At 39.6% G+C, this 24715-nt stretch overlaps 1 protein-coding gene across 6 annotated transcripts in view; it reads right to left on the reverse strand.

Moving 5' to 3' along the window:
• The window catches only part of Rgs7 (regulator of G protein signaling 7), a 397879-nt gene that overhangs the window by 31824 nt on the left and 341340 nt on the right, over nt 1-24715 (reverse strand). For all 6 annotated transcript variants that reach the window (XM_028755245.1, XM_028755241.1, XM_028755243.1 and 3 more), the window contains 4 exons: nt 24389-24465; nt 24204-24285; nt 3922-3996; nt 135-233 (listed from right to left, as the gene is read on the reverse strand). In XM_028755245.1, coding sequence (XP_028611078.1) covers nt 135-233; nt 3922-3996; nt 24204-24285; nt 24389-24465 — 333 coding nt within the window. The remainder of the gene's footprint in view (nt 1-134; nt 234-3921; nt 3997-24203; nt 24286-24388; nt 24466-24715) is intronic.

Genomic DNA, 24715 nt, shown 5'->3' on the forward strand with positions numbered 1-24715 from the left:
GTAAATCTCTATGAAGCAGTTGACCATACAAATAACCTTCTAAAACACCCGTATGAATGTTCATTCTCTTCCCTGCAGAGTTGGTGGGTTGGTGCCCCGTGCATCCTAGCTGGTCATTTCACAGGAAGACCCACCTGTCGGTGTAGCTCATCTTCTGTAGGAGGCTTGGTTTCTGGTGTAGGTGTGTGGGTGGGACTGTGACTTCGGATGTCATTTTGTAAACCATAGACAGACTATATTAAAATAAGAAAAGTGTCAGGACAAAATACCTCATGTAGCCATAAGGCCTTCTAAAAAGCAAATGCTATATGTTTAGTTAACAATCTCAAAGCTCATTTTATAATGTTTCTTACCAAAATCTAAAGAGTAGGGAGGCAATATAAAAGAAGAGGGAGGGAAGGTGGGTAAATATTACCAAGGATGTTTGAAAAATACACAGGGAGTCATTTCTTTATAGCTACCTGAACTTCTTTCTCTCTTCCTCTCTTCCTGTCTTCCTCTCTCTCTCTCCCTCTCCCTCTCCCTCTCCCTCTCCCTCTCCCTCTCCCTCTCCCTCTCCCTCCCTCCCTCTCTCTCTCTCTCTCTCTCTCTCTCTCTCTCTCTCTCACATATACAGTGAAATTATACCACTTGGGCACTTGGGGTAATAATGACTGCCACTCCCAACTGTGTGCCAGACAATCTGAGCTGACATACACACACTGATTCTTTTTACAGTACTTCATTGCATGCCACCTCAGGCTTCTGCCACAATATGTGGTGTGTGGAGAGCTGATGGTATGAGGGTGATAGAGTGTGAAGAGCTCTCCTACTAACAAATGCTGTCTGGGATTTCTGGGAGGAAGCCCTCGGAAGCCCTAGCTTAGATATCAACACAAAGTCTAGTGCCAAGAAGAGGGTTCATGATCACTCCAGCACACTCAAATTCTCCCCCTTTACTTCTGTGCTTTTTTCTCCCGATTTGAGCATGTGTCAGTCAGCCACAGGAAGGGATTTTTAATAATTCAGGTTGGACAGGGGGCACACTGCATTTTTTGGAGGGCTGACTGACTTTTGGATCCTGTTCAGCTCCACTGGTGGGTGAGCTGAGGGTACACTGGGAGAAGAAGAAAGGAACCAGAAACGTCTAGAAACTCCAGGCTTCTTGTGGGCTGCCTTTGCTCTTAAGCTCAGAGAATCCCTAGAGGCAAGATGTTTGCTCACTGCATCTAAATGGGGTTTGTATCTCCTTCTGTGGGTTCTCATTCTAACATCATGGGAAACTTCCTCAAAAAAGAAAACAAAATAAAAACAAAAACAAAAAACCCAAAACGAAAACCAAACCAAACCAAACCAAAACAAAACAAATAATAAAATCCAAAAAACTTGAGCCATATGGGGATCTTTGAAGGAAGGAAAAACAACATGAAATAAGATTTGTGAATCTGCAAATATCTTAGTTTTAGTTCTTCTTCGTGTAAGAATATTCACTTTAGAAGAGTGCTGGGGTTACATTAGGTTCACAGAAAAGATCTTCCAAGTCACAATGGTTCTTGTTAATGATGGATGGCAACATTTGTGCTGTTCTCAGAGTGACTGGTGCTGGATATAGGTGTGAGTATAGGTGTCACTGTCTCACACACACACACACACACACACACACACACACACACACACACTTACAAATGAGAAAGAATTCCTTCTTCACTGGGGCTAGAAATGTTGTTCATTCGTGGAGTGCTTGCTTAACATCTGCCTCACTGTATGCAATTGAGTATGGTGGCCCATATCTGTGATCTCAGCACTCAGAAAATGGAGGAAGAAGTATCAGAAGCTCAAGGCCATACTCTGCTACATAGTGAGTAGACCCTATCATATAGCAGTAAACAAAAGCAGGCATCCATCCTCCTAGTAGCTTTCAACTGTCAATAGGCCCTCAGCTAGGTGTGACTTTGAGAGTCCTTTGCCCATCTGTGCTGCGACTGTGGCTGGCTTGATCTTGCACAGGCCCTGTACATGCTGTCACAGCCATGGTGAATTCCTGTGGGCAATGTCCCTCTTCTATCAGGAAAACAGTTTCTTTCTTTCCTTTTTTTTAAAAAATCAAATCATAATTTTTACTTATTCACACAGGGGATATAAACACAAAAGGGTAGGACATGGGGAATGGGATGACACCAGAGCGTGGGTGTTCAGGGGAAGTACAGATATCTTTCAGAACATGGTGTTGGCTGGGTGAAGGTTCAGGGGACAGGTCACTATGACTCTGTCTATGATTCACTTGTCCTTATCTAAGTTGGTAATATCTGCCAAGGCTGCCTATTTACAAGGTCTATGACTACTCAGGCTGTTAAATTTCCACAAAAGCTGCCTGTTTATAATAGCTTATAGCCCTCTGTTTCAATGTTTTTCCACAGAGACCCAAGACTTGGTGTTACTATACATGTATGATAGGCCTATTACTGATTTTAGGCCTTCAGTGAATAAGCAGGGCTGCCCCTGACGTCTTCTCCCTTCTCTAAGTATAGAAGGGCTGTGGCGATTCTAAATTTGCGAAGGCGGGAATAGAGGCCTGACCTCCAGTCATTGAAGGGGACTTTGTAATGGCTCCCATCCTCCTGGAAAACAGTTTCATAGCATCCTTTCACAACCTGTGGCTCTTACAATCTTTCTGTTCCCTCTTCCATGATAATTCTTGAGCCTGGGTAGCAGTAAGAGTTAAACAGATGTCACCTTTAGGGTTGAGCATTCTACAGTATCTTATTGTCTATACTATGCCCAAGGAGTGAGTCTCTATATCAATTCCTATCTACTGAAAGGAGTTGAAGAGGAAAGAGTCAGGGTAGATTTGATTTAAACATACTATGCACATATATTCATTTAAAAAACTCACAAACAATACATTTAAAATGTAAAAAAATACAACTTCTCTTAAAATAGCCCATGATTTATAAAAATAAATAAATGGGAAAGAGAGACAGGAAGGGAGAGAGGGAGTGTGGAAGGGGGAGGGAAGGAGGGAGGGAGGGAGAGAGGAATTCTCTTGCAGCAGGCAGGGAAGTGCTGCCTATACCTATGGTTGTACAACAAAAAACGCTGATGTTAAGAGACGATCATCCTACTCTTTCTGTAATAAATTGTATTTTTGATCTCCTCTTTCCCTCAGACTTTCCCCCATAAATACTGTGTTTTCTCTTTGATATCACCTTTCCCTAGACATCATCCTTCCATGTTTCTCTCTCCAGGGTTTAAGATAACACATCCTGTGATGGAAATGAAGTACCCCAGTTCTCTTACTACCTTCCAGCACAGTCCAATGGCTTTGTCTACCTCAGAACATGCTGGAGAAACAAGGTCTTCAAGAAAACCAGAGACGATTTACACCAGCTCAGAGGTGGCTGCTTGTGAGAGACCATGACCATAATAAGCCTTTTGACCATTGAGTTCCCCCAGAGAAAGAGGGGTAAAGGGAACCTGGACACTCATCTGAGATTCCTTAGCCATTTGTAAGCAATTCTTCACTAACTGCACTTGGACTCAGGGGATATATATATATATATATATATATATATATATATATATATATGGCCATGGGAAAGTTAACTGAGAGGGAACTTCATCTGTATAGCCATGGGAAAGCTGATATCCACACTGTGAGGAGGACTTTCCAATACAGCGACGTTTAGGGTCCCTTAATCTATCTCCTGTAAATGGCTTCTCACCCAGGCTCTGTAAAGAATCCCAATATATTCCAGGGCAAATGTTGGTGGAATGCATTTTTGGCTTGTCCTTGTGTTCTTCTGAGAATGTAAATGTCGCTTTATTTCACTCCAGAGAAGAAATTCTCAGCACGAATCCCAGGGTGGAGTATGTTTGAAACACCGGAGATGGGTGCCCTGAAAGTAGACATTTCAGCAAGAACAAGGGGCGCACACCGCTTACCTTGCGTGTTTTGTGTGGGTTTCTCATCCGCGATGATTTCTTAATGTCCACTTCTGTAGTATTTACACATCCAGGCTGGGGGAAGAAAAAGGCAAAAGAAATCTTAGGTGTGCTGGATATAGCAGTATCATCACTAATGAATTGCTCCACAGAGCTTGAGTAAACCAGTGGCTTCCAAGATGACCTAGTCCATTCCAGCAGTGGCCAGTAATACAGTTTGCTGCACCTTTCTTCCTTCTGGTATAATATTTCCAAATCCTCACACAATTTCCAGAGACATCGTGGAAAACGGACTCAGGTTTGGAATGGGAAGCAGGTATCTGCAGTGGCTCACACTGAATAGTCCAAACAAAGATTCCAGAAAGAATGGTGTGATGCTGATGTCTACACAGAGCGTTCCACAGGGCGTACATACCTTACTTATGATGCTTTTACTTGGTACTCATGTTTTCCAACTACCATGGTGTTCACTTGAGCCAGCACAAACCCCAGACTGAATTATTTTTACAGTGATTAAGAACTGGTACCTGGGAATATTTGTTTTCCACAGACAGAAGGTACACACAAATCATGGTCCCCATGGAGGTGAGAATGAAACAGGAACCCATATACTGTACTTTTCCTATAAGTTTCTGACTTTCTTTTTCCTTTACCTCAGGTATGTAAATTCCTTCAAAATAAGAAGTTGAAAGAAATGAGGGCTGTCTGCTGCTGGCTTCCTGACAGCCCGGAGTCTTATTTTGCCGAAATTACTGTCCAGTTGCTCAGAAACAAATAGATGTGAACTTCTTTGGTATTTGGAGGATGAGAGGGGACATTGGAGGGAAGAAAGGAAGAGAGAGCAGAAAGAGTAACAAACAGAATAAGATTCAGGAATGCTCTCCCAAAACAAACCCCAGGCAGTCTCAGGCACAGAAGGAGGAGCAGGAAGCAGAGAAGAAAGGAGTTTCAGAAATGCAGAGAATCTTAGACCTGGGTAAGAAGTTGTTTCCTTATTTGGATTGTGTTTCTTTCCCTTGAAGTCTGAGGTACAGTATTTAGGGAAATCTGTTATTAATTTAAAAACCATCAAGATGTATATTTTTGGCCAAATTTTCAGGTTTTTATTCTATCACAGGCTATAAACGTCTGTGACAGTGCCCCCTGATGTTGTTAACTGTGGGGTTTGGATGGGGGTGAGCAAAAAGGACTGCATTCCTGCCCATCACCTGCTGAGCAAGAGGGTTCATTCTAAGTAATTAGGGACATGAGCCATTCTCAGGAAGTCCTCAACAGTTCAGACATTGTGATCAAACCCATCACAATGCAAAAAAGCATAAGGAAGTTAAGGAAGAAAATATTTTGTTTTTTTTTTCAGAAAGCTTACATTAAACTAACCACATATAACACTATGAATACTGAATGAAATACATATTTTTCTGGGATAAAGGGATAAATATTTACTTCAGAATAAAAATATAAAGGTTAGGGGGCAGTGAGTGAGGTGTCTCAATGGTAAAGATGCTACCAATGATGATGACACAAGTTCAATTCCCTGTAACTCACATGTTGGAAGGAGAGATATGACTACTTGCAAATTGCTTTCTCACCTCCGCATGTATACACTGGCTTTGTTAAACACACACACACACACACACACACACACACACACACACACACACACAATCAATCTCCAAGAAAAGAGAAAGAGTATTGCCATTGACTGATTTATAGACACCGAGAAATTTGCTTAAACTATTCCCAGCTCCAGGCTAACCAGTATCTGGCATTTTTATTTATTCTTTCTGTGGTACATTAACATTAATCTCTTAAAAAACAAAGGGCTCTTGGGTTTTAGCAATTTTAATATAGGTAGAGTTCACAACCATTGATCTACTTGTAACCAAGATGCTTAGAAATATCAAAGCATTGAGTTTTCATTCCCCATTCAATTTTTAGTATGATATGGCCATCCTTTCCCAAGCCCAGCCAGTAGAGAAGGGGCAGAAAAATGTTAAACTTCTATTTATATACTGATATTGATTAATCAAGAACCAGCATTTCGGGAGATCATAGATATTTTCTTTAGGTTATGTGCTGGGAATAACAACATGTGCTGGTGTTTTTCTTCTATAGGAAAGGAATCTAAAAAGAGTATAAGGTGGTATAGACATATCCAAACAAATGGAGTTTCCATGAAGCAGTTTGTCCCATGATCCCAGCAGGAGTCTTATAAGGAGCACATTCCACATGAATATTTGTGTCATATGAGCATTAGCAAGAAAAGGGGAGCTGAGGCTGGAGAGATGGCTAAGCTGTTAAAGAGTATGCACTAATCTTACAGAGGTCAGAGTTCTGCTCTCAGCACCCATGTTAGGTAGCACACAGTTCCTTGTGACTCTAGCTCTAAGGAGATCTGATGCTTTAGTCTCCTCTGGGGGGGCACCTGAACTCACATGTTTATACCCAATATCACAAAATATATATCTAATTAAAATAATTAAATTTTATGATTTAAATTATAATTAAAAATTTTAATAATAGTTAAACTTTATAATTTATTTAAAATAATTATTATTTGAATTATTAATTAAAATAACTTATTTTAATTAAAATAAACTAAAAACAAACAGTGAAAGGAGCCTAAGGCAGTGTTTTCTTGAGCTCACATGTAATAGGCCTTCACAGTAAAAAGCATAGAGATGGTGAGACTGACAGGTGGACAAGAAATTGAAGTTGAAACAAAGACACAGTATATATTTGCTCTGATTATATACTCAGAGCAAATGTCTGGATGACAAATGCCATCAGTGAGGACCAGGTGATGAGCTGAACCCTGTGTGGTCTGACATTCTGTTCCAAGCAGGAATCAACCAGGTTCTAGAAGGTTTCCTACTGCTGTCTGGCCTCATTTCCCCTGTGTGAGAGCATACAGAGAAAACCTCTGACCCAGACCTCTCCTTAAAACTAATGTGGATTACAGGGGAAGCCAAAGAAACAGAAACTGATTATCTCCCAAAACAGTCCAGTTAGCCACACCTGCATGTTAAATACAGCAGAGCCCAGCATCTAAACCTCTCCCTCAAAGGGCCTCTGAGGAAATGAGAGCACAAAAAAGAAATGCTTATTTTAAACATGCGTCCAGTCTGAATTAATTGAACAATATAATTCCTTCCATTGAAAGCCAGGACTCTAAGTCAATTTGACTTCATATCAAGTGGGATAATTAACAAATGGCCTCAGAAACTGTGTCAGCCACTGAAGACATGAAGTGGAAAGCCTTTCCTTCCACAGGCTCAGATCTGACTGGCAGTCCAAAAGAAAATTAAAATTTACCTCCGCGGGTTTCAAAGGTTATGATCTCTTGAGTTTGATTAATGAACCACTAGCAGACATGTTAAAACACTGACCGATAGTAAGAAAGCGCTGCTTGTAAAAGCAAACATTATTAGAGGGCAAATCCTAGATGAATATGTGTGTTTTATGACCTAGCCCTCATCTAAGGACAATGAAATCTGCCTACTCAAAATCTATCAGTACCAGCTACATGGTTAACACGATAAACTGACAAGAAAGACCTAGGATGCCTCTCTCCACGAACTCAGCAAGCTCCTGACATTTCTATGTCCCCTCCCTTTTGGAGCAGTTGAAAGTGAAAGTGATTCTTACAAAGTTGTCTAAGCCTCTTCCAAATCCTAAGTCCAGGAATGAGTGCTGAGCAGCTTGGAATAGCTACTTTCAGAAGTCAGGCACCAGAGTAAATGAAGCATTGAAAAAAACTTTTGCCATTCTTTCATTTACTCAGGTACTATTTTTTCTGCATTTAATTATTTATCAGACTACGATTATAAATAGTGAGAAACAGAAATGGCAGCATGATCAATTTTCCCATAACCTCTTCACAGAACTGAAAGAAATGAAATCACCACCATTCAGAAGTATAATGCCTATATTGATACAGTACATGATACAGCAGAATATCTCTCATGTCCACTCTTATGCCCCTTCTGTTGGTTTGTCCTAATAGAGTATACACACACACACACACATACACACACACACACACATACACACATACACACACACAACACACACACACATACACACACATATACACACACACACAACACACATACACACACATATACACATACACACACACAACACACACACATACACACACATACACATATACACACACACACAACACACATACACACACACATACACACACATACATACACACACACATACACACACACATACATACATACACACATACACAGAGAGAGAGAGAGAAAGAGAGAGAGAGAGAGAGAGAGAGAGAGAGAGAGAGAGAGAGAGAGAATATGAATTTTTGTTTACACCAGCAAGATCATTGTTCCCGATATTAACAAGAAAATTCCTAGACTGAAGAGATGATTCAGATTCAGTAGGGGATATAACTGCCATGGAAACATGATGACCTTAGTTTGGATCTCAGCACCCCCTAAAAATCAGAGCCTGGCCATGTATTTCTGTAACTCCAATGTTGTGGGATGTAGAAACAGAAGCATCACTGGACTTGCTTGTTCCAGACTAACTCTAGGTCCTATCTCAAAGGAATAAAGCAGAGAATGGCAGAGCCAGACACCGGATGGTCTCTTCAAGTTTCTTCAAATACACCCACAGGTGCATACATGCCACAGACTAGCATATGACACACATAAATAGAAAGAAAATATATAAATATAAAATGACAAGATAATACATAAATACAAAAGGCCTTGTAATTAAATTTTTGAACCTTATTTTTAATAGGTGCCAGGAACAGGCAGCATATCCATATGATATATTATTCATAAATTGTTTTTCTACAGAGCCATATGTATTTTCCCATTAAGATCAGGAAAACATGATTATTACTAAGTGGGCATACCATCAAATTGCTCACATATGTATCATTTGCTTGAAACAATTCAATGCACAGTGCTTCGGGTTTGAGGAGTAATAATGTGCTATTTACATGGGCCTAGCACAATATCCTAAATCAATTCCAATGATGAAAATGTGAGTTTATCTTCAGAAGAACTGAGCTGTGCCATACTATTGTTGTAATGCTTTTTAATTAGAAGGTATTTATTAGAAGTTTATGCTTCGAACCCATCCCCAAGCTGCAAATGATGATATCACCAAGAAATCTCTCCCTCTCCAGTGGGTATGTTTCCCAGGAGATGCAAAATAGGAGCAGCAATTCTTGGCTCCATTATTGATATTTCATTTAAGAGACTCTAAACCCCATTGAGTTCCTTAGTTCCTTTCATGGCACACTAGATTTATTTAATTATCTGTTTATTTATTGTGGTGCTGGGAATGGAACCCGAAGCCTCACTCTGGCTATACACATGGTCTGCCATGGATCTGGATGTGCAGTGCACATCAAAAAGATAAAGTCTTGTGAGCTATCCTAAAATAGTGTCTCGGGAGAACTCAGGACAGTCTGGCTGTGGTACAATGAGCAGACAATGTTCCCAATGATCTTGAGTGGATCAGTTGTTTTGAAGGGGATGACAGTGAAAGGATGGGTGACCAGCACAGAAGATACTTAGGTCCGTGAAACTTCTTTGCTTGATATCAAGTGGAGAACACATGCCAGTGAATGTTTGTCAAAGCTCATAGAGGAGACATCTATAAAAGGAGCCTTGAATTTAAACTGTGGAGCTTTGGAGATGATTTTTCAGCATGGTCCATTCTATCTAGTACGTCTCTTGTGGGACAGGTGATACTGCGGGTGTCATACACATGTGGAACAAGAGTGACACAGGAACTCTTTGCATTTTCTTTTGAATATATTTTGATTTTGCTGTGAACCTAAAACTCTTCTAAAAACTAACTCTGCTTTATAACAACAAAATATAATAAAGAGAATGCACAGCCTGGCGTGGTGGTCCCTGTCTGTAATCCTGGACTTTGAGAAGGAGGACTGACAGTTCAAAACCACTCTGACACTTGGTTTTCCAAGCACGCTCATGACACAATTACTTCCATTTCTATATTTCATTTCTTCTCTTTTAATATAAAAGATTAGCTTCTTTGTTCAAAAATAATCATAGGTTTTTCAATTGAAAGAAAAAAAAGTTGGTTTACTTTAGATCAGAGACTTAAAATGTGTCTCAATTTACTCTGTATCCTGATACAGCATATGAGACTCACAGACACCATTGAATTGTATCTTGATTTACTTTATCTGGTCCATTGTATCACTGGGGAGCAGCCACATAGATTTTTAAGTTTTTGGTCTATGGGTTGTTAGGGCCTGTGTCTTTTCCCGGTCAGTTGTCACCTTCTGCTGGTCTTTCTGGTCTGGCCTGTAGGTCCAAGCATCCTCTACCAGTTATCACTTGGCTTCTGATACAGGTCAGGAAACAGAGTGTGTATGTTAATACAGGTCTCAAATGTTGGCAGGTAAAGGAATCATCATGTCCAAGTTAGCAAATAGTAGTCTTAACAACTGCTTTGATCAAGACTTTCCAAGCTTACTTCTCAACGAATTTTGAACAGAATTAGATTTGCTATGTATGAGGTAGGAAACATGAAGACTTCAGCATGTGGATGAGTTTTCAAGATGTGTTTTAGAAGGTCTGCCAGGACTTCTGCCATGATGAGCTAGATGCTCTCAAATATGTATCAGGAATTACAAGATGGAAGGTAGTATAACGTTTGGGAGCTGGGACTATTTTATATTCCCTGAAACATGGGCCTGAGTGATCTTTTGAAACCATAACCAAAGTGGGTCACATTGAGTGTTCCCACTGTTTTTGTCCTACTAATAAGAGAGAATTCTACCATTGTCTGGATAACCTTCTGTGCTTAGCACAAAATGGTGGACTTCCTTTACTAGCAGGGCATCTCCTTCTCTGACTTGTCTAGGGAGTTCAATGCCCCCTCACAACACACACACACACACACGCACACGCACACGCGAGCGCACACACACACACTATATATATATATATATATATATATATATATATATATATATATATATATATAATTTAGCCTAGATTACAGTTTCAGGTCCTTTTTTCCAAAAGGAACCTGTTCAGTAAGCACCAGATATTTTTTGGAATGCCTCCCAATGCTAATTAGGCGTCTCAATACCTTAGCCTTCATCTAATGACCTTTACCTACTCTGAATATCCCTACCCCACTCCCCAAACTATATAACCCTTGAATCACCCCTAGTAAAGTTGATCTATCTTCCTTGAATGTGTCATTTCCATTAGTACCCACAGGTCATTCAAAACCCTGGTTGATCTATCTCATAGCCTGACGGCCAATGACCCCAGGGAGAAGGGAGACCCACATATTGTCATGCTTAGGATAGGACCCCAGGAATGTGAGACCTTGTAACTCATGGGCATGCCTTTGTCTCTCTCTCCATCCCAACATTCCCCTGTTCTCTTTTTGTTCCAGACTTCATAAAGCCGTTTGTTCACTGTTAGGCCCTGGTGATTCTTTGACTTGTATGAGCTGTTATATCTTTCCCCAAATGTAGTTTACTAGGTTCCATGTCCTGATTCCCACATACACCATTCCACTGGCCAAATTGTAGACTGAAGATTAGCCCTCCTACTAAACAATATGACTTGAAATAGAAAATAATACAAATAAATATAAACAGTACTTGTACTGCAGAGAATGTTTTCATATCCTTTGTGCTAGCAGTTTTATGTCAACTTGACACAAACTAAAGACATCTGAGAGAAAGGAACCTTAATTAAGAAAATAAGACTACAGCCCCATAAGTCCAACCTGTAGGCAAACCTGTAGGACATTTTCTTAATTAGTGATTGATGTGAGAGGCCATAGTCCACTGTGGATAGTGCCATCCCTGGGCTGGTGGTCCTGGGTTCTATAAGAGAAGAGGCTGAGTAAGGTATGGGAAGTAAGCTAGTAAGCAGCACCCCTCTACAGACTCTGTATCAGCTCCTGCCTCCATGTTCCTGCCATTTTTGAGTTCCTGTCTTGACATTCTTGGATAGTGAACAATGATATGGAAGTGAAAGCCAAATAAATCTTTTCCTTGCAAAGTTGCTTTTGGTCATGGTATTCATCACAGAAATGGTAACCCTAACTACAACATCCTTCAAGCATTCTATTGTTCAATTTGATTTTCATAAGGATTTTAGTAAGTACAGAGGCCGACCAAATCTAATTTCCCTGAAGCTCAATATTAAGTATTCACACGTTCAATTTGAAGGAGACATTAGCTGCTCGGGTTTAGTTTCTAGTTATGATTTCTTTTGATAACTCCCATAATGAGATTCGTCTAACCTGGACCTAATGCTTGCTATAAACTTTCCTTTAAAATGCTCCATCTGTCACATAGTTAAGGGTATAGAGAACTTTTGGACAAGTCAGTTTTTAAAATGACTGTGTGACTTTTTAAGATGTTTGTGAGGGTAATTTAAATTGCCAGCTTGACATAGTCTAGAATCACCTGGGAAGAAAGTCTCAGTGAGGGACTGTCTGCATTAAGCCAGGTTATAGGCACATCTATGAAAGAGTGAGAAAACCAACCAGCATGGGGAGCACCATTCCCTAGGCAGAGAGTCCTGCAGTGTGCAAAACTGGAGAAATAAGCAGCCAGCCAGCAAGCAAATGAGTTGTATCCACTTCTTTCTGATCCTGACTGAACGTGATGTGACCAGCTGAGTTCCTACAACCTTAACTTCCCTCCATTAATAGGCTGGAACCTGGAATTAAAAGCTAAAATAAACGTCTATCTCTTAATTTGTTTTGGTTAGGATATTTTATCATAGCAATAGAAGTGAAACTAGAACAATGTCAGTAATCACACAAAACACACACACACACACAAAACCATGACTCCACATTGGTAACAATACTTGGAAGAGCCGGCTTCTTATCTGGGCAAGAGTGGTAACAGCAACATACTTCCTATATGAAGTGATGCACCAAGTGTGGTCAGCACAGTTTTTGACAAACAGCAGTTTTCATCACTTCCCATCCCAAGTTCTACTAGCCATCTTTCTCCTCCTTCATAATCTATGAGGTTTAAAGAGTCAACAAGCTGAGTAAAAGTCTGAGGTGAGAAAAGAGATAGAATGCAAAGTTCAATTCACATTAACACTCTTCATTGTAATTCAGAGATGCAGCGTTAGACAGTGAGCACTCAAGTTTTCCTTTTTGTTTTTTCCATAGTGAAAATTTAACTCAGGTCCTCGCACATGTTAGACAGTTACTCCATCACCAAGCCACACCCTCACACTCAGTGTTTCTGTTTCCTTCTCTTCCTCCTAAATACTTCCCTCATTTCCCTTCCCAAGATGCTGACTGCTCTAACAACCTGTGAAAGCACATAATTAATGACAAAGATGTGTGTGTGTGTGTGTGTGTGTGTGTGTGTGTGTGTGTGTGTTGGTGTTTCTGTTGCTAAAATATAATTTGTGTTAGAAAGGCCAGTTTTTGGTTGTGAGTAGGTGCATGAAATTTGAGAATGTCTGGATTACTGGGGAGAATTTTTTTTTTTTAATTCAGATGGCTTTAAAATTTCAATTGCTTTTCTGAAGAACATAGCACTCATTTGAAGATGCCTGCTGTCAGGATTAAGGGAACACAGGGTGTCATTTTTTTTCCTTTCCCCTTTTAAAAAAAGATACAATTTGGACATGGAAGGGTTGATGAAAATGAACTGGAGAAAAAAAATCCAGGCCCCAATATCAACTGCTCCCCATGAAATCAGAGTCACATTGGCTCTGCTGGGCCATCAACACAGAGAGCTGCTCTGCTTGCTCAGCCTTCCCTGTTGAGACTATGTTCCTTAGCCGATGTGCATGTATGTTTTTAAAATCTTTGATATAATTTCAGAAATAATTTCATTGTAGTTCAATGGAGTCTCATGGCTTTCTTTCATTCCAACTCTTGAATTGTTCATGTTCAAGAATCTATGTACTCTTTTTGTCTATATTTAAGAGACTATCTATGGACTCTTTTTCTGCTAGCATACAGATCTTATTGTGGCTATATATAGTACGACTGGACCAGGGGGCTAGCTTCCAAAGAGTATATTACAGCTAAGAGGCTACTCTTCCCAATTGCTTTGACCTCAGGCTCTGCAGGATAACACTGATACCTAAGGCCAGTGTTTCCTGGGAGTTAGCTGTTAACCCTCAGGGTCTTCTACCAACATAGGCCACACCACTATTCACATCCTCACCCTTTCAGAAAGAACAGGCTGGAAATCTGGGCATATCATCTTGAAAAGTTGCCAATCTGCAGGCTAGAGAGACAGGACTTAATAACAGGGAAGTGGTTTTTATTCTCACTCTCCCCATGGCTCACATAAATAGCATCAGATATTACATAATAATAGGACACTGTATCTTGAAATCTATTCAGGGATAGAACAAGCACACAAGATAAAAGATGTAGCTGGGGAAAGGAAAAAGAAAAGAACAGTTTCACTCATAAAGGCTCATGATAGCCATGCTGTCAAAATATTTTTTCAATCCAAAAGAACAGATGTGAATAATAGAAGAGCTGTTCTTTTCCTATGGCACAAAAGAAAGATTAAAGTTTAGATTAACAGATCTTTAGGTTTTTCTCTAACAGCTGAGGATATTAAGAATGAGAGTGTGGGCCATGGATAGAAAAGCCCCTTGGACCAATTTGGCCATTGAGGATGGAGTACCTCCTCATTTCTCTCCTCTTCAACCTAAATTGTCTTCCATGGAAGGTAGAAAATGGACAAAGCAAAGATTATAATGGGATCGCCTTAGAACAAATTGTATGGAAACACCAAAAATGTACCAGTAAGTTTCGAATGAGCACTTGAAGCTATGTGTCCAAATTGTACCTAACACATAGGAATAAAAAAACTTGAGATCTATGGAGTACTGTGTTTGCCAATCCAAACCCAGGAGTGGTCATGGAAGTTTTCAGGAAATACCTGTCATTTGCACAGGTCATATTATACATTGTAACTCTTTCCTAGCAGGCCAGCATGGCTGGTGATATTTTCGACCTCTCAGAGATGTGGCAATCAGTAGGTATTGCTTTACATCAGGGAGAAAGCTGACATCCAAGATACAGAGACCCTGCAAGGGATGCAATCCTCAACTAATGACTTCAGTCCATTGCACTAATACAAAATAAAAGCTAGATGTACACAGAGGTGGTCCTGGCCAGAGACTGAAGCTTCTTCTTAATGGAGGTTGCATGCATTTGGGATCAGAGGTCAAATGTTTTACTTAGGGTTATGATTTGCTCTTAGTTCTACAACAGCCAACTCAAGAATCTTGTTTTCTCTTATTGGTAAATTAAGGACAACTGTCACCTAACATGGAGACAGCAAAGAATGGGTGATATAATGGTTGTTAAAAGCTCTTTTTGCTATGAACTGCTGGAAGGATCCAATGTACATTATACACAAGGCTAGGCACCTGGATGCACAGTTGGTCTTATTGATTTTGCAGAGAGAAAATTCAGGACACATGCATACATCATACATGTGGTTCAGTTGAATGACATGAAATGAGCTAGGGAATGTTTTGGCCAGCTGAGTTATACCAGAAATCAACCACTTTTAGGATAGTTTGTTGACTCTGAACTGACCACTGAATGAAATCTGGGTTGGTTCAAAATCAAGAGCATATAGATATGTGCTTTTTGCTACTTTATTTATTTATTTATTTATTTATTTATTTATTTATTTATTTATTTATGTTTTTATAGGGGCATGTGTATGCTGGGGCATGTGTACAGAAATCAGAGGACAGTTTGGGAGAACCAGTTTTCTCATTTTGCCATTTAGGTCCTGAATATTGAACTCAGGTCATCAGGCTTGGTAGCCCATACTTTTATCCATTTAGCCATCTTAACAGCCACTGTGTGTGCTTTTTAAACTGCCTCAGTATGCATGTTTAGTGCCATCCAAAAGGAGCTGGTAAGAATGAAGGAAAGTATGATTAATTCACTTATCAGCTCAGAATATGTTCCGTGAGTATACTGGCAGTAGTCAGGGCCTGAATAAGGACCAGTGAGGCAGTCTGTCCTTTAAGGAACAGTCACCATTCTGTGTCCATTATCTCAGTGGCCCAAGTAAAGATCATTTATATTGAGTGTCCTTGTGGTGACCTTGAGAGTTGGGTTTCTCTCCATTTTATGAGAGGAACTGCTAGCTCTGCTTTGAAGTCATTCGGATTAACGCCTAGAAGACATAAACAACTGTCTCAGCAGTACAGTGGGCAGTGGCAAGAGAAGAGCTCCTCTGCATTTTTCTGAGGGTTTGCAGAGAAATCCCCACACACAGCTCTGACAAGCTCACAACTCCCACCCCACCTCCACAGATTCTTCCTCCTTCTGAGGAAGGCAACCCCACCACCACCAGCAATTTTCACAGATAAGGAGTAGTACAAAAAGTTCTGTTTATAGAAAACTAGAATCCTCTTTCCCTACCAAATTTTCAAGTTCTTTGCCTGGGGTATATTGTTGAGTGATACAATACTTCCCTAATGCATGCTGTGCCCTGGGATATCTCCCGGCACAGGAAATAATGAAAAAAGAAAAAATGTTAAAAAAGTTATCAAAATTATCCAAAATATTTTGGGAGCAGTTCTGGTCCTTAATGGCTTCATCCTGCTGGTACCCACATTGCACTTGCCTTAGTCAGTGTTGTTCAGAGATCACCGAAGACATCTTACCATGCCATTTCTGAGATTAGCTTTAGTTAAGTGAGGTTTCATACATGGGGCTGACTATTTGGGGAAGATGTGGGTATCTGAGGCCATCTTGCATGAAGAGGCCTCTGTGATCATATTGCAATCACCATCAACTCAAGACTATTATTTCTGGTGACTGCATCACTTAGCTGACTTGATGGAAGGGTCATGAGAGGCCTTGAACCAGAACAGTCGGAGAATTTTTGAACTCCTGCTTGCTAGAGGCTATATAAAATAACAACTAAGTCATGTTTGCTCTTTCACGTTTCTGCATTTCAGGATACACACACACACACACACACACACACACACACACACACATACATGCAGCAGTAGCTTATTCAAGCTCCAAATGTTGACTCCAGAACTTCTTATTTCCAAAAACCTTACCTGAAGACAGTGTGTCATTTATATCTGAGAACTTTTTTATACCACTCGACCTCCCATTTTCTCATCTTTTCTCAAAGGCATTATTGCTGACTGGGGAATGGCTCAGTGTGTATCCAGGTGACTTTTCTTGTTGCTGAGATAAAAGGCTCAATAAAGGCAGTTTAAAGAAGGAGGCATTTATTTCGTCTCCCAGTCAGTGAGTGCAGCAGGAACTTGAAGCCGCTGGCCACATGGCCTTGGCATTCAGAAACAGGGAAGTGATGCATCATGCTGCTCAGGTCTGTGAAGGCCTCTCACATTTTCACTAGCTCTGTCTCCATCCATTTGGTTAATAAAGATGAGCGCTCATAGGCAGCCACCGGAACTAACCTAATCTAAATGACTTCTCATAGGCATGCGCCTGTAGGCTTGTCCCCTAGGTGATTTCATATCCAGTCAAGAAAGTCAACATTAGTCACCACAGTGGAAAACATACTTGCAGCACAAGTGTAAGGACCTGAGTTTGGATCCCTGCACCCGCATAAAAGCTGGGCATGTGGCACAACTCTGTAATCCAGTGTTGGTGGTAGAGACAGGTAGTTCCTAGAGGCTCATCAGATGTTTGTTTTATCCAGAAGGGAAAGCAGCAAGCTCCTCCAAGAGACCCTTTCTCAAAACACATAAGGTGGAGGGCAATACAGAAAGGCATCCAGTGTTGACATCTAGTGTTCACACAGGTATACATGAGAGAGCATACTGGCACACACAGATGATATGTGATATGTAACATGCATCTCTCTCTCTCTCTCTCTCTCTCTCTCTCTCTCTCTCTCTCTCTCTGTCTGTCTCTCGCACACACACACACACACACACACACACTGAGTAAATGAATGATTAAATACATAAAAGAATTACAGCTAAGGTAACTTCAGCTTCTACCTACAGCACAGTGACTATGTGCCAAATAAATATCAAACAGTCACTGCCATGTGCTCTCAGAGTCCTGGAAGGCAGTTATCATTATCCATATTTCAAATGGTGAGACTTAGAAGCTTTTAGCAAAAATTTCTCCAAAGAAGGGAGTTGGTAATGGAGCCAAACCTTTTTAGCTATACTTGCATGTACTGAACAGTGTCCTATATAAAACAGTCACGGTGGCACTTGTTCTCTCCCAGTTTTGGTATTTGAGAGAGGGAAAGTAGAAACTAAGATGAGCTAGCATGTGCAATGCTCGCATTGTGGGAGGGGTGGAAGGAGAAGTGAGAATTTTTATGCAGTGCATGATTTGAGCATTTAGCTCATGAGAAAATGGTACTCTCTCCTCCCTCATCTTACATCTCTATATTAAGGAAACAAAATAAATTCTCTTTGAGGTTTTCCTTTTCTCTCCCTCCTTTATTCCCTTCCTCAATCTTCCCTCCCTTTCTCCTCTTCCTTCTCTTTGTTCCCTCCATCCTCTCCAACCTCCTTCACCTCCATTTGGAAGAGAGGTTTTAGTTAGAGCCTTACTATGTAGCACAGACATCCTCCTGCCTCAGCCTTCCAAGATCTGACCTCATGGACATGTACTGCCACACTTGGCTAGTTTCAGTCCAAAATCCAGTACTGCCATATTTTACAGTAAAACTGTAGCTACTGAGGCCAATAATAATGCAAATATACATAGGCATATCTACACCTTAAATCAATTTGAAAAAAAATGATACAGAGGAAAATTTCAATACTTTTTGGGGGGGTAGTTTCTGGAGTTGTAGGAAAATAGGAGAAAAATTCGTGACCTTCAAAATAGAAAACATTTCTCACCTACCCTCAGGCTCCCTACCCATCCCAAGAGTTTCTACCTTCATTGTAATGAGTTTCAAATTTAATTCTGTTTGCTAAACCGCCTTCCAACTCAGGGTCCACTGCTACAATTATTGACAAGGTCTCTGGTCTTTACATCCAATTGCCATGACCTCATACCCAGTCACATTCAAAGTGAATTCACTTTCCAGCTCTTGACAAAGCCCTTTGCCAACTGTGCATTTCCATAATTTTCCATAATTACTCAGACTCAAATTTCCACTAAGTTCATCCTACAAATGATGAATTTAGTCTGAAGAACTTTGTAAAGTAAGTGCTGTGCAGAATGTCAACGAAGCCAACATGAACAGCATGCATGACTTAACAAGCGTTAGACCTGGAAAGTGTAAGGCAACAAACTCTCCTCACTGCTTTGTGGTCAGAATTTGTTTAACTTAAATTCAGGAAGTCCTTAATGCATGTTGGTTTTAGTTTGATTATTGAACTGACACATATTTCTGCTTCTTAGCACTCTTACTTAAATAGTCTTTGCTGACTGTCTAGAAGCAGTTGAACTATAAACTAATTAACAACTAGGCATATCAACTGATTCAAACAACATCAGTGCTAGAAGGAACTCTCAAAATGGCCAAGCTCATTAATTAACCATTGAGTGCTTTCTTTCACTGCATTCCTGACCAGAATTTCTAGTACATTCTTCTCACTTCATAGAGTTCTGAGTACTGGGAGAGTTTTATTCTCCAGTAATTTCCACATTGATTGTATGGAATCTACCTTGAAGAAAAAGAATAAACCCAAATCCCAGCATCAAGATCCTGGCTGGGCTTGGTTGGAGGTGTGTGTGTATGTGTGTGTGTGTGTGTGTGCTTGTTTTGTTGCCTCCTCATTCATCCACTTGCCATAAATCCAACCCCACCACGCTATTTTCAAAGCATTATGTTCAGAACTTTGCAGAGAACTTGAAAAGAGATTTTTTCAATATTTTAATAAATACTTATTAAAATTTTAACTTAAACATATGCTAACCTATCAGTAGTAATTTTCAACACTTTAGTGCTTGGATGGCCTAGGAATATAGCTCAGTGATAAGGAGCATGCCTAGCATGGCAAGAACCTGGGTTTGAGTCCCAGCACTGCAAGGTAAAACAAAACAAAACAAACAAAACAAAACGACGCTCCTTGTATTATCGACTATATAAGAAATAAAAGCCAAATCCCGCATTATCTTGAATATAACACAATCAGATCTAATGCTTCCACTGTGTTCTTGGGCTGTTTCTGAGAATTGTATGGAATCCATGGCAAGTAAAGAGTCGATCTCCTTGATTAGACCTCAGTTTGTTTTTTCCAGAATAAACACTGACACACTTAGAAAAGCTAACTTTATTTCATACAAACATTAGAAGCAGATTATATTTTCTAATCTGAATTAAAGATGACCTCATAGTTTTAAAAACTCATATATGAATCTGGTTAGATGTATTTCCTATGTCGCTAGTTTTTAGTTCACATGCTATAGCATTACCTCACATTAAGCTGGCTTTAAGCCTGTGGACATGATGGACTGCTGCAGTTGCTGTTTGCTCATTGTATTCTTGATTATATAAGTAGGATCAGATCAAAACAAGATCAGGTAGGCACAACTAAGGCACCAATAACCCTACTGGGGAAAAAAAAAGCAGTCTTCTACAGATTGATGCTAGGTGTATATTTTAATTAAAATATCAACAAATAACATTGTTAAGATAACTCAATTTTGGGTTCTCAAAAAATAAGAACATTTTTCATGTTTATAAATATAAATCACTAAAGAAAATATAATTGTATAACTTATAAATATTTATTATTATCATAGCATTTATTTTATTATATTTACAGTGTCTTCATACTGTAAATTAATGAGTATAGGGCCATTTAATGTAATAGTAATACATACTATCCTGATGCTTTATAACAGCTAATGATTGTATCATGGATTTTTATTTTTGTTTTGCTTCTTTATCATTCTCCTTTTTTAAAAAACAAATATTTCTTAAACAGAATCTCATGTAGCCGGGAGTCACTGTATAGCAGTATATGACCTCAAGTGTTTGGTTCTCCCATTTCCACTTTCCTAATTCTGAGACTGCAGACATGTACTGCTAGCCATGATTTTTCAGTCTTGAGATACAACTATGGCTTGCAAAGCAAGCACTGTACAGAGAGAACTACATTTATAATCTATGTCACTGTTTTTCAGTTAGCTTTTCAAAAAGCTATACTTAGGGTGGACAAGGTGGCAAACACTTTTAATACTATCAGTCTAGAGCACAGGAAGATGGATGGATCTCTGTGAGTTTGAGGCCAACCTGGGCTATGTAAAAGGTACCAGGCCATCCTAGCTCCATCTATCCATCTTTCAAAAAGAGAGATGCATAGGAAGACAGCAAGATTCCAGACTATAGAAGTCAAAATGTGTCCTGTTAAGTTATTTATTCACAACAGCGATGAAAATTGCATGGTATTGGTACAGAAGCAGATATGTTGATCAATAGAATCAAATAGAAGACCCAGAAATAAACCTATACAACCATGGACAATTGATTTTTGATAAAGAAGCCAAAATCATACAATGGAAAAAAGAAAGCATTTTTAACAAATGGTGCTGAGTTAACTGGTTGTCTCCATGTAGAAGAATGCAAACAGACCCATATTTATCATCCTTCATAAACCTCGACTCCAAGTGGATCAAGGGCCTCAACATAAAATTGGATATGCTAAATCTCATAGAAGAAAGAGTGGGAAACACTCTTGAATGCATTAGTGCAGGAGACAGTTTCCTGAACAGAACACCAGTGACTCAGGCTCTATGATCAAAAATTCATAAATGAGACCTCATGAAACTAAAAATCTTTTGTAAGGCAAATGAAACTGTCAATAAGACAACATGGCAGCCTACAGATTGAGAAAGAATCCTCATCAACCCTCCATCTGATAGAAGTCCAAAATTTATAAAGAATTCAATAAGTTCAAACCAACAACCTAAATAACAATTAAAAATGGGGCACAAAACTAAACAGAGAATTCTTAACAGAGGAAACTCGAATGGTCGAAAAGCACTTAAAAAGAAATATTCAAAGTCCTTTGTCATCAGGGAAATACAAATCAAATCAACTTTGAGGTTCCATCTTACACCCATTAGAATGGCTAAGATCAAAAACTCAATAGATAGCACAATCTGGTGAGGATGTGGCACAAGGAGAAACTCCATTGCTGGTGGCAGTGCAAACTTGTACAACCATTTTAGAAATCAATTTGGAGGTTTCTCAGAAAGCTGGGAATAGTTCTACCTCAAAACTCAGCTATATCATTCCTGGTCATATACCCAAAAGATAATCCACCATTCTACAAAGATGCTCATCTATTTTCATAGCAGCTTTACTCATAACAGCCAGGAACTGGAAACAACCTAGATGTCCCTCAACTGAAGTATGGATAAAGAAAATGTGGTACATTTACACAGTAAAATACTATTCAGCTATAAAAAACAAAGACATCATGAGTTTTACAGGCAAATGGATGGAATGTGAGAATGTCATGCTAAGTAAGGTAACCCAGTCCCCAAAGAACACTCATGGAATCTACTTACTTATAAGTGGATATTAGCTGTAATATAGGCTACGAATACTACACTCCCCAGACCCAAGGAAGCTAAACAAGAAGGAAGGCACAAGTGAGAATACTTGAATCTCACTTAGAAGGAGAAATAAAATCATAAGATCTCCATCATAAGAGTCAGATGGAGGGATGGATATGGGTGAGAGAGGGGACATGAAGAGGAAAGGACAGGGTTCCAGATCAGGTGTGGGGATAGACAGGAGAGATGGTCAGATTCATGAAAATAAATGGAAATCTGCAACTGACAGGAATGCAGAGGAGGGGATATAAGGGGCATTTCCAGGACAAGAAAGAGACCTGATATAAGGAAGGAGCACAAGTATCAATGGGGGTGACTATAGCTGTGACTCACAGCATTGAAGATATGGAATTTTAAGAGGCCACCTTCTGTAGCTAGGCAGGAACCACAGAGGAGTGATAGAGACACCAACTCACCCACAAAATTTTCAGCCCAAAATGTATCCTGTCTACAAGAAATGCAGAGATGTGGGATGGAGAAGAGAATTAGAGAATGGCCAACCAATAACCAACCCAACATGAGATATAGCTCATGAACAAGTACCAATCCCTGACACTATTAATGATACCTTGTTAAGCTTGCAGACAGAAGTCTAGCATAGCTATCTATGGATCCTTTCTATTTTGGTCTGACTCAGAAGGTATTGAAAGGAAATCTTTAAGGTATCTATAAGTCATTTGCCATGATTTTTTCTCTTGCTGTGAACCTATTATTTATTCTAGTAATTCCTATATAAGTATCTTCTACTGGATTATCTATATTAAAATAAATCAATAGAAGAGAAAGATATATTTTCAAACTAAAAATGAGGTTAGACATGCACACACCACACACACACACACACACACACACACACACACGAGAAGTTTCCACAGAAGCCAGAGGGTGGTGGATGCCCCAAGGGTGGAATTGTAGGCAGCTGTGAGACACTTCCCATGAGTAACTGAACCCAAGTCTTCTGGAAAAGAGTAGTACAGGCTCATAAGCACTGAGTCATTTCTGTAGCCCCTTGTTTGTTTCTTTAGACAAGCTCCTTATGAATCCTAGGCTGGCCTTGAACTCAATCCTCCTGCCTCAACCTCAGATGTGCTATCTTGTGGAGACTTATAACCATGGTTAAATATCTTCCACAAAGTTTTCTGGTATTAAGAACATTCAGTATTTGTTGCATTGAGGCACTTAGTTTTACAGAGAGAAGAAGACCTAAATTCATAAGCCCAAAATTATATCATTAAAAGTATGAAATGACAGACTGGTGAGATAGCTCACAGTATAAAGACCTTTACCACTGGCTTGATATATGAGTTCAATCCCAGGAGTCCCAAGAGTTGTCCTATGACCTCCACACATGCCCCATCCCTCATACATAAAATAAATAAGCAAATGTTAAAAAACAATAGGAAGTATAAACTGATTTAAATGTGCTGACATTCTGACTTTCAAAAGATACAGTAGGCATTAATAAGTTCTAAGAAGAAAATAAAGGCAAGCAATAACATTTTAATTCTAACTTTTTCTATAATGCCAAAAAGGAGATATAAGCAGAAAAATGATGTTATGTTTGCAGTATTTTTTCAGTTCCTTTTAAGTATTAATGACAGAATCAGGCAGTGTAGAGGACAAGAGAGAACTGGCTATCCACATAGGGGAAAACATCCTTTTTATAAATACGCATTGCATTAATTCTCATCTTATAAATGTTATGGAAACACACCTGTGACCTTACTTACCACAGGCCTGTGGACATCCCAGAATGCTCTCTCTTGACTATCAAGGATCTTCCTTTCAATTTTGTCTCTCTTCTTGTCCACTCTGTCAAGATGGCAGCAATGAAGAGTTAGACAGCGTAAGTATACCGCTTCTGTACAGAAGACTACATTTAAACAAAGCTTTCCAAAGACTCACAAGGACTCACTTAGCTTGCGCTTCTGCTTGCATAAAAATGAACTCCCACTTCCGAGCAAATGCTCTTTGCAGCCTGGCCAGGCTTTCCTGAAAAACATGAACAACTGAAGGCATTCTAGTGTTCCTTTTAGAGTTTCTAAAGGTTTACAATATATTCTGAATCCCCTGTGCTCTCTGAACTCAACTAGTCATGGGTCTCTTGGGCCCTAGCTAGCCCCTAACTCACTATGTATCTGAGATGGCCTTGAGCTTCTCATCCTCTTATGTCTGCCTTCCCAGTAAGGGCATTGTTGATAGCTGCCAACATGCCCAGTTTATACAGTTGTGGGGATAGAAA

Source organism: Grammomys surdaster, unplaced genomic scaffold (genome assembly GCF_004785775.1).
Source record: "Grammomys surdaster isolate TR1022 unplaced genomic scaffold, NIH_TR_1.0 126051, whole genome shotgun sequence".
In the NCBI taxonomy this organism is placed as follows: domain Eukaryota; kingdom Metazoa; phylum Chordata; class Mammalia; order Rodentia; family Muridae; genus Grammomys; species Grammomys surdaster.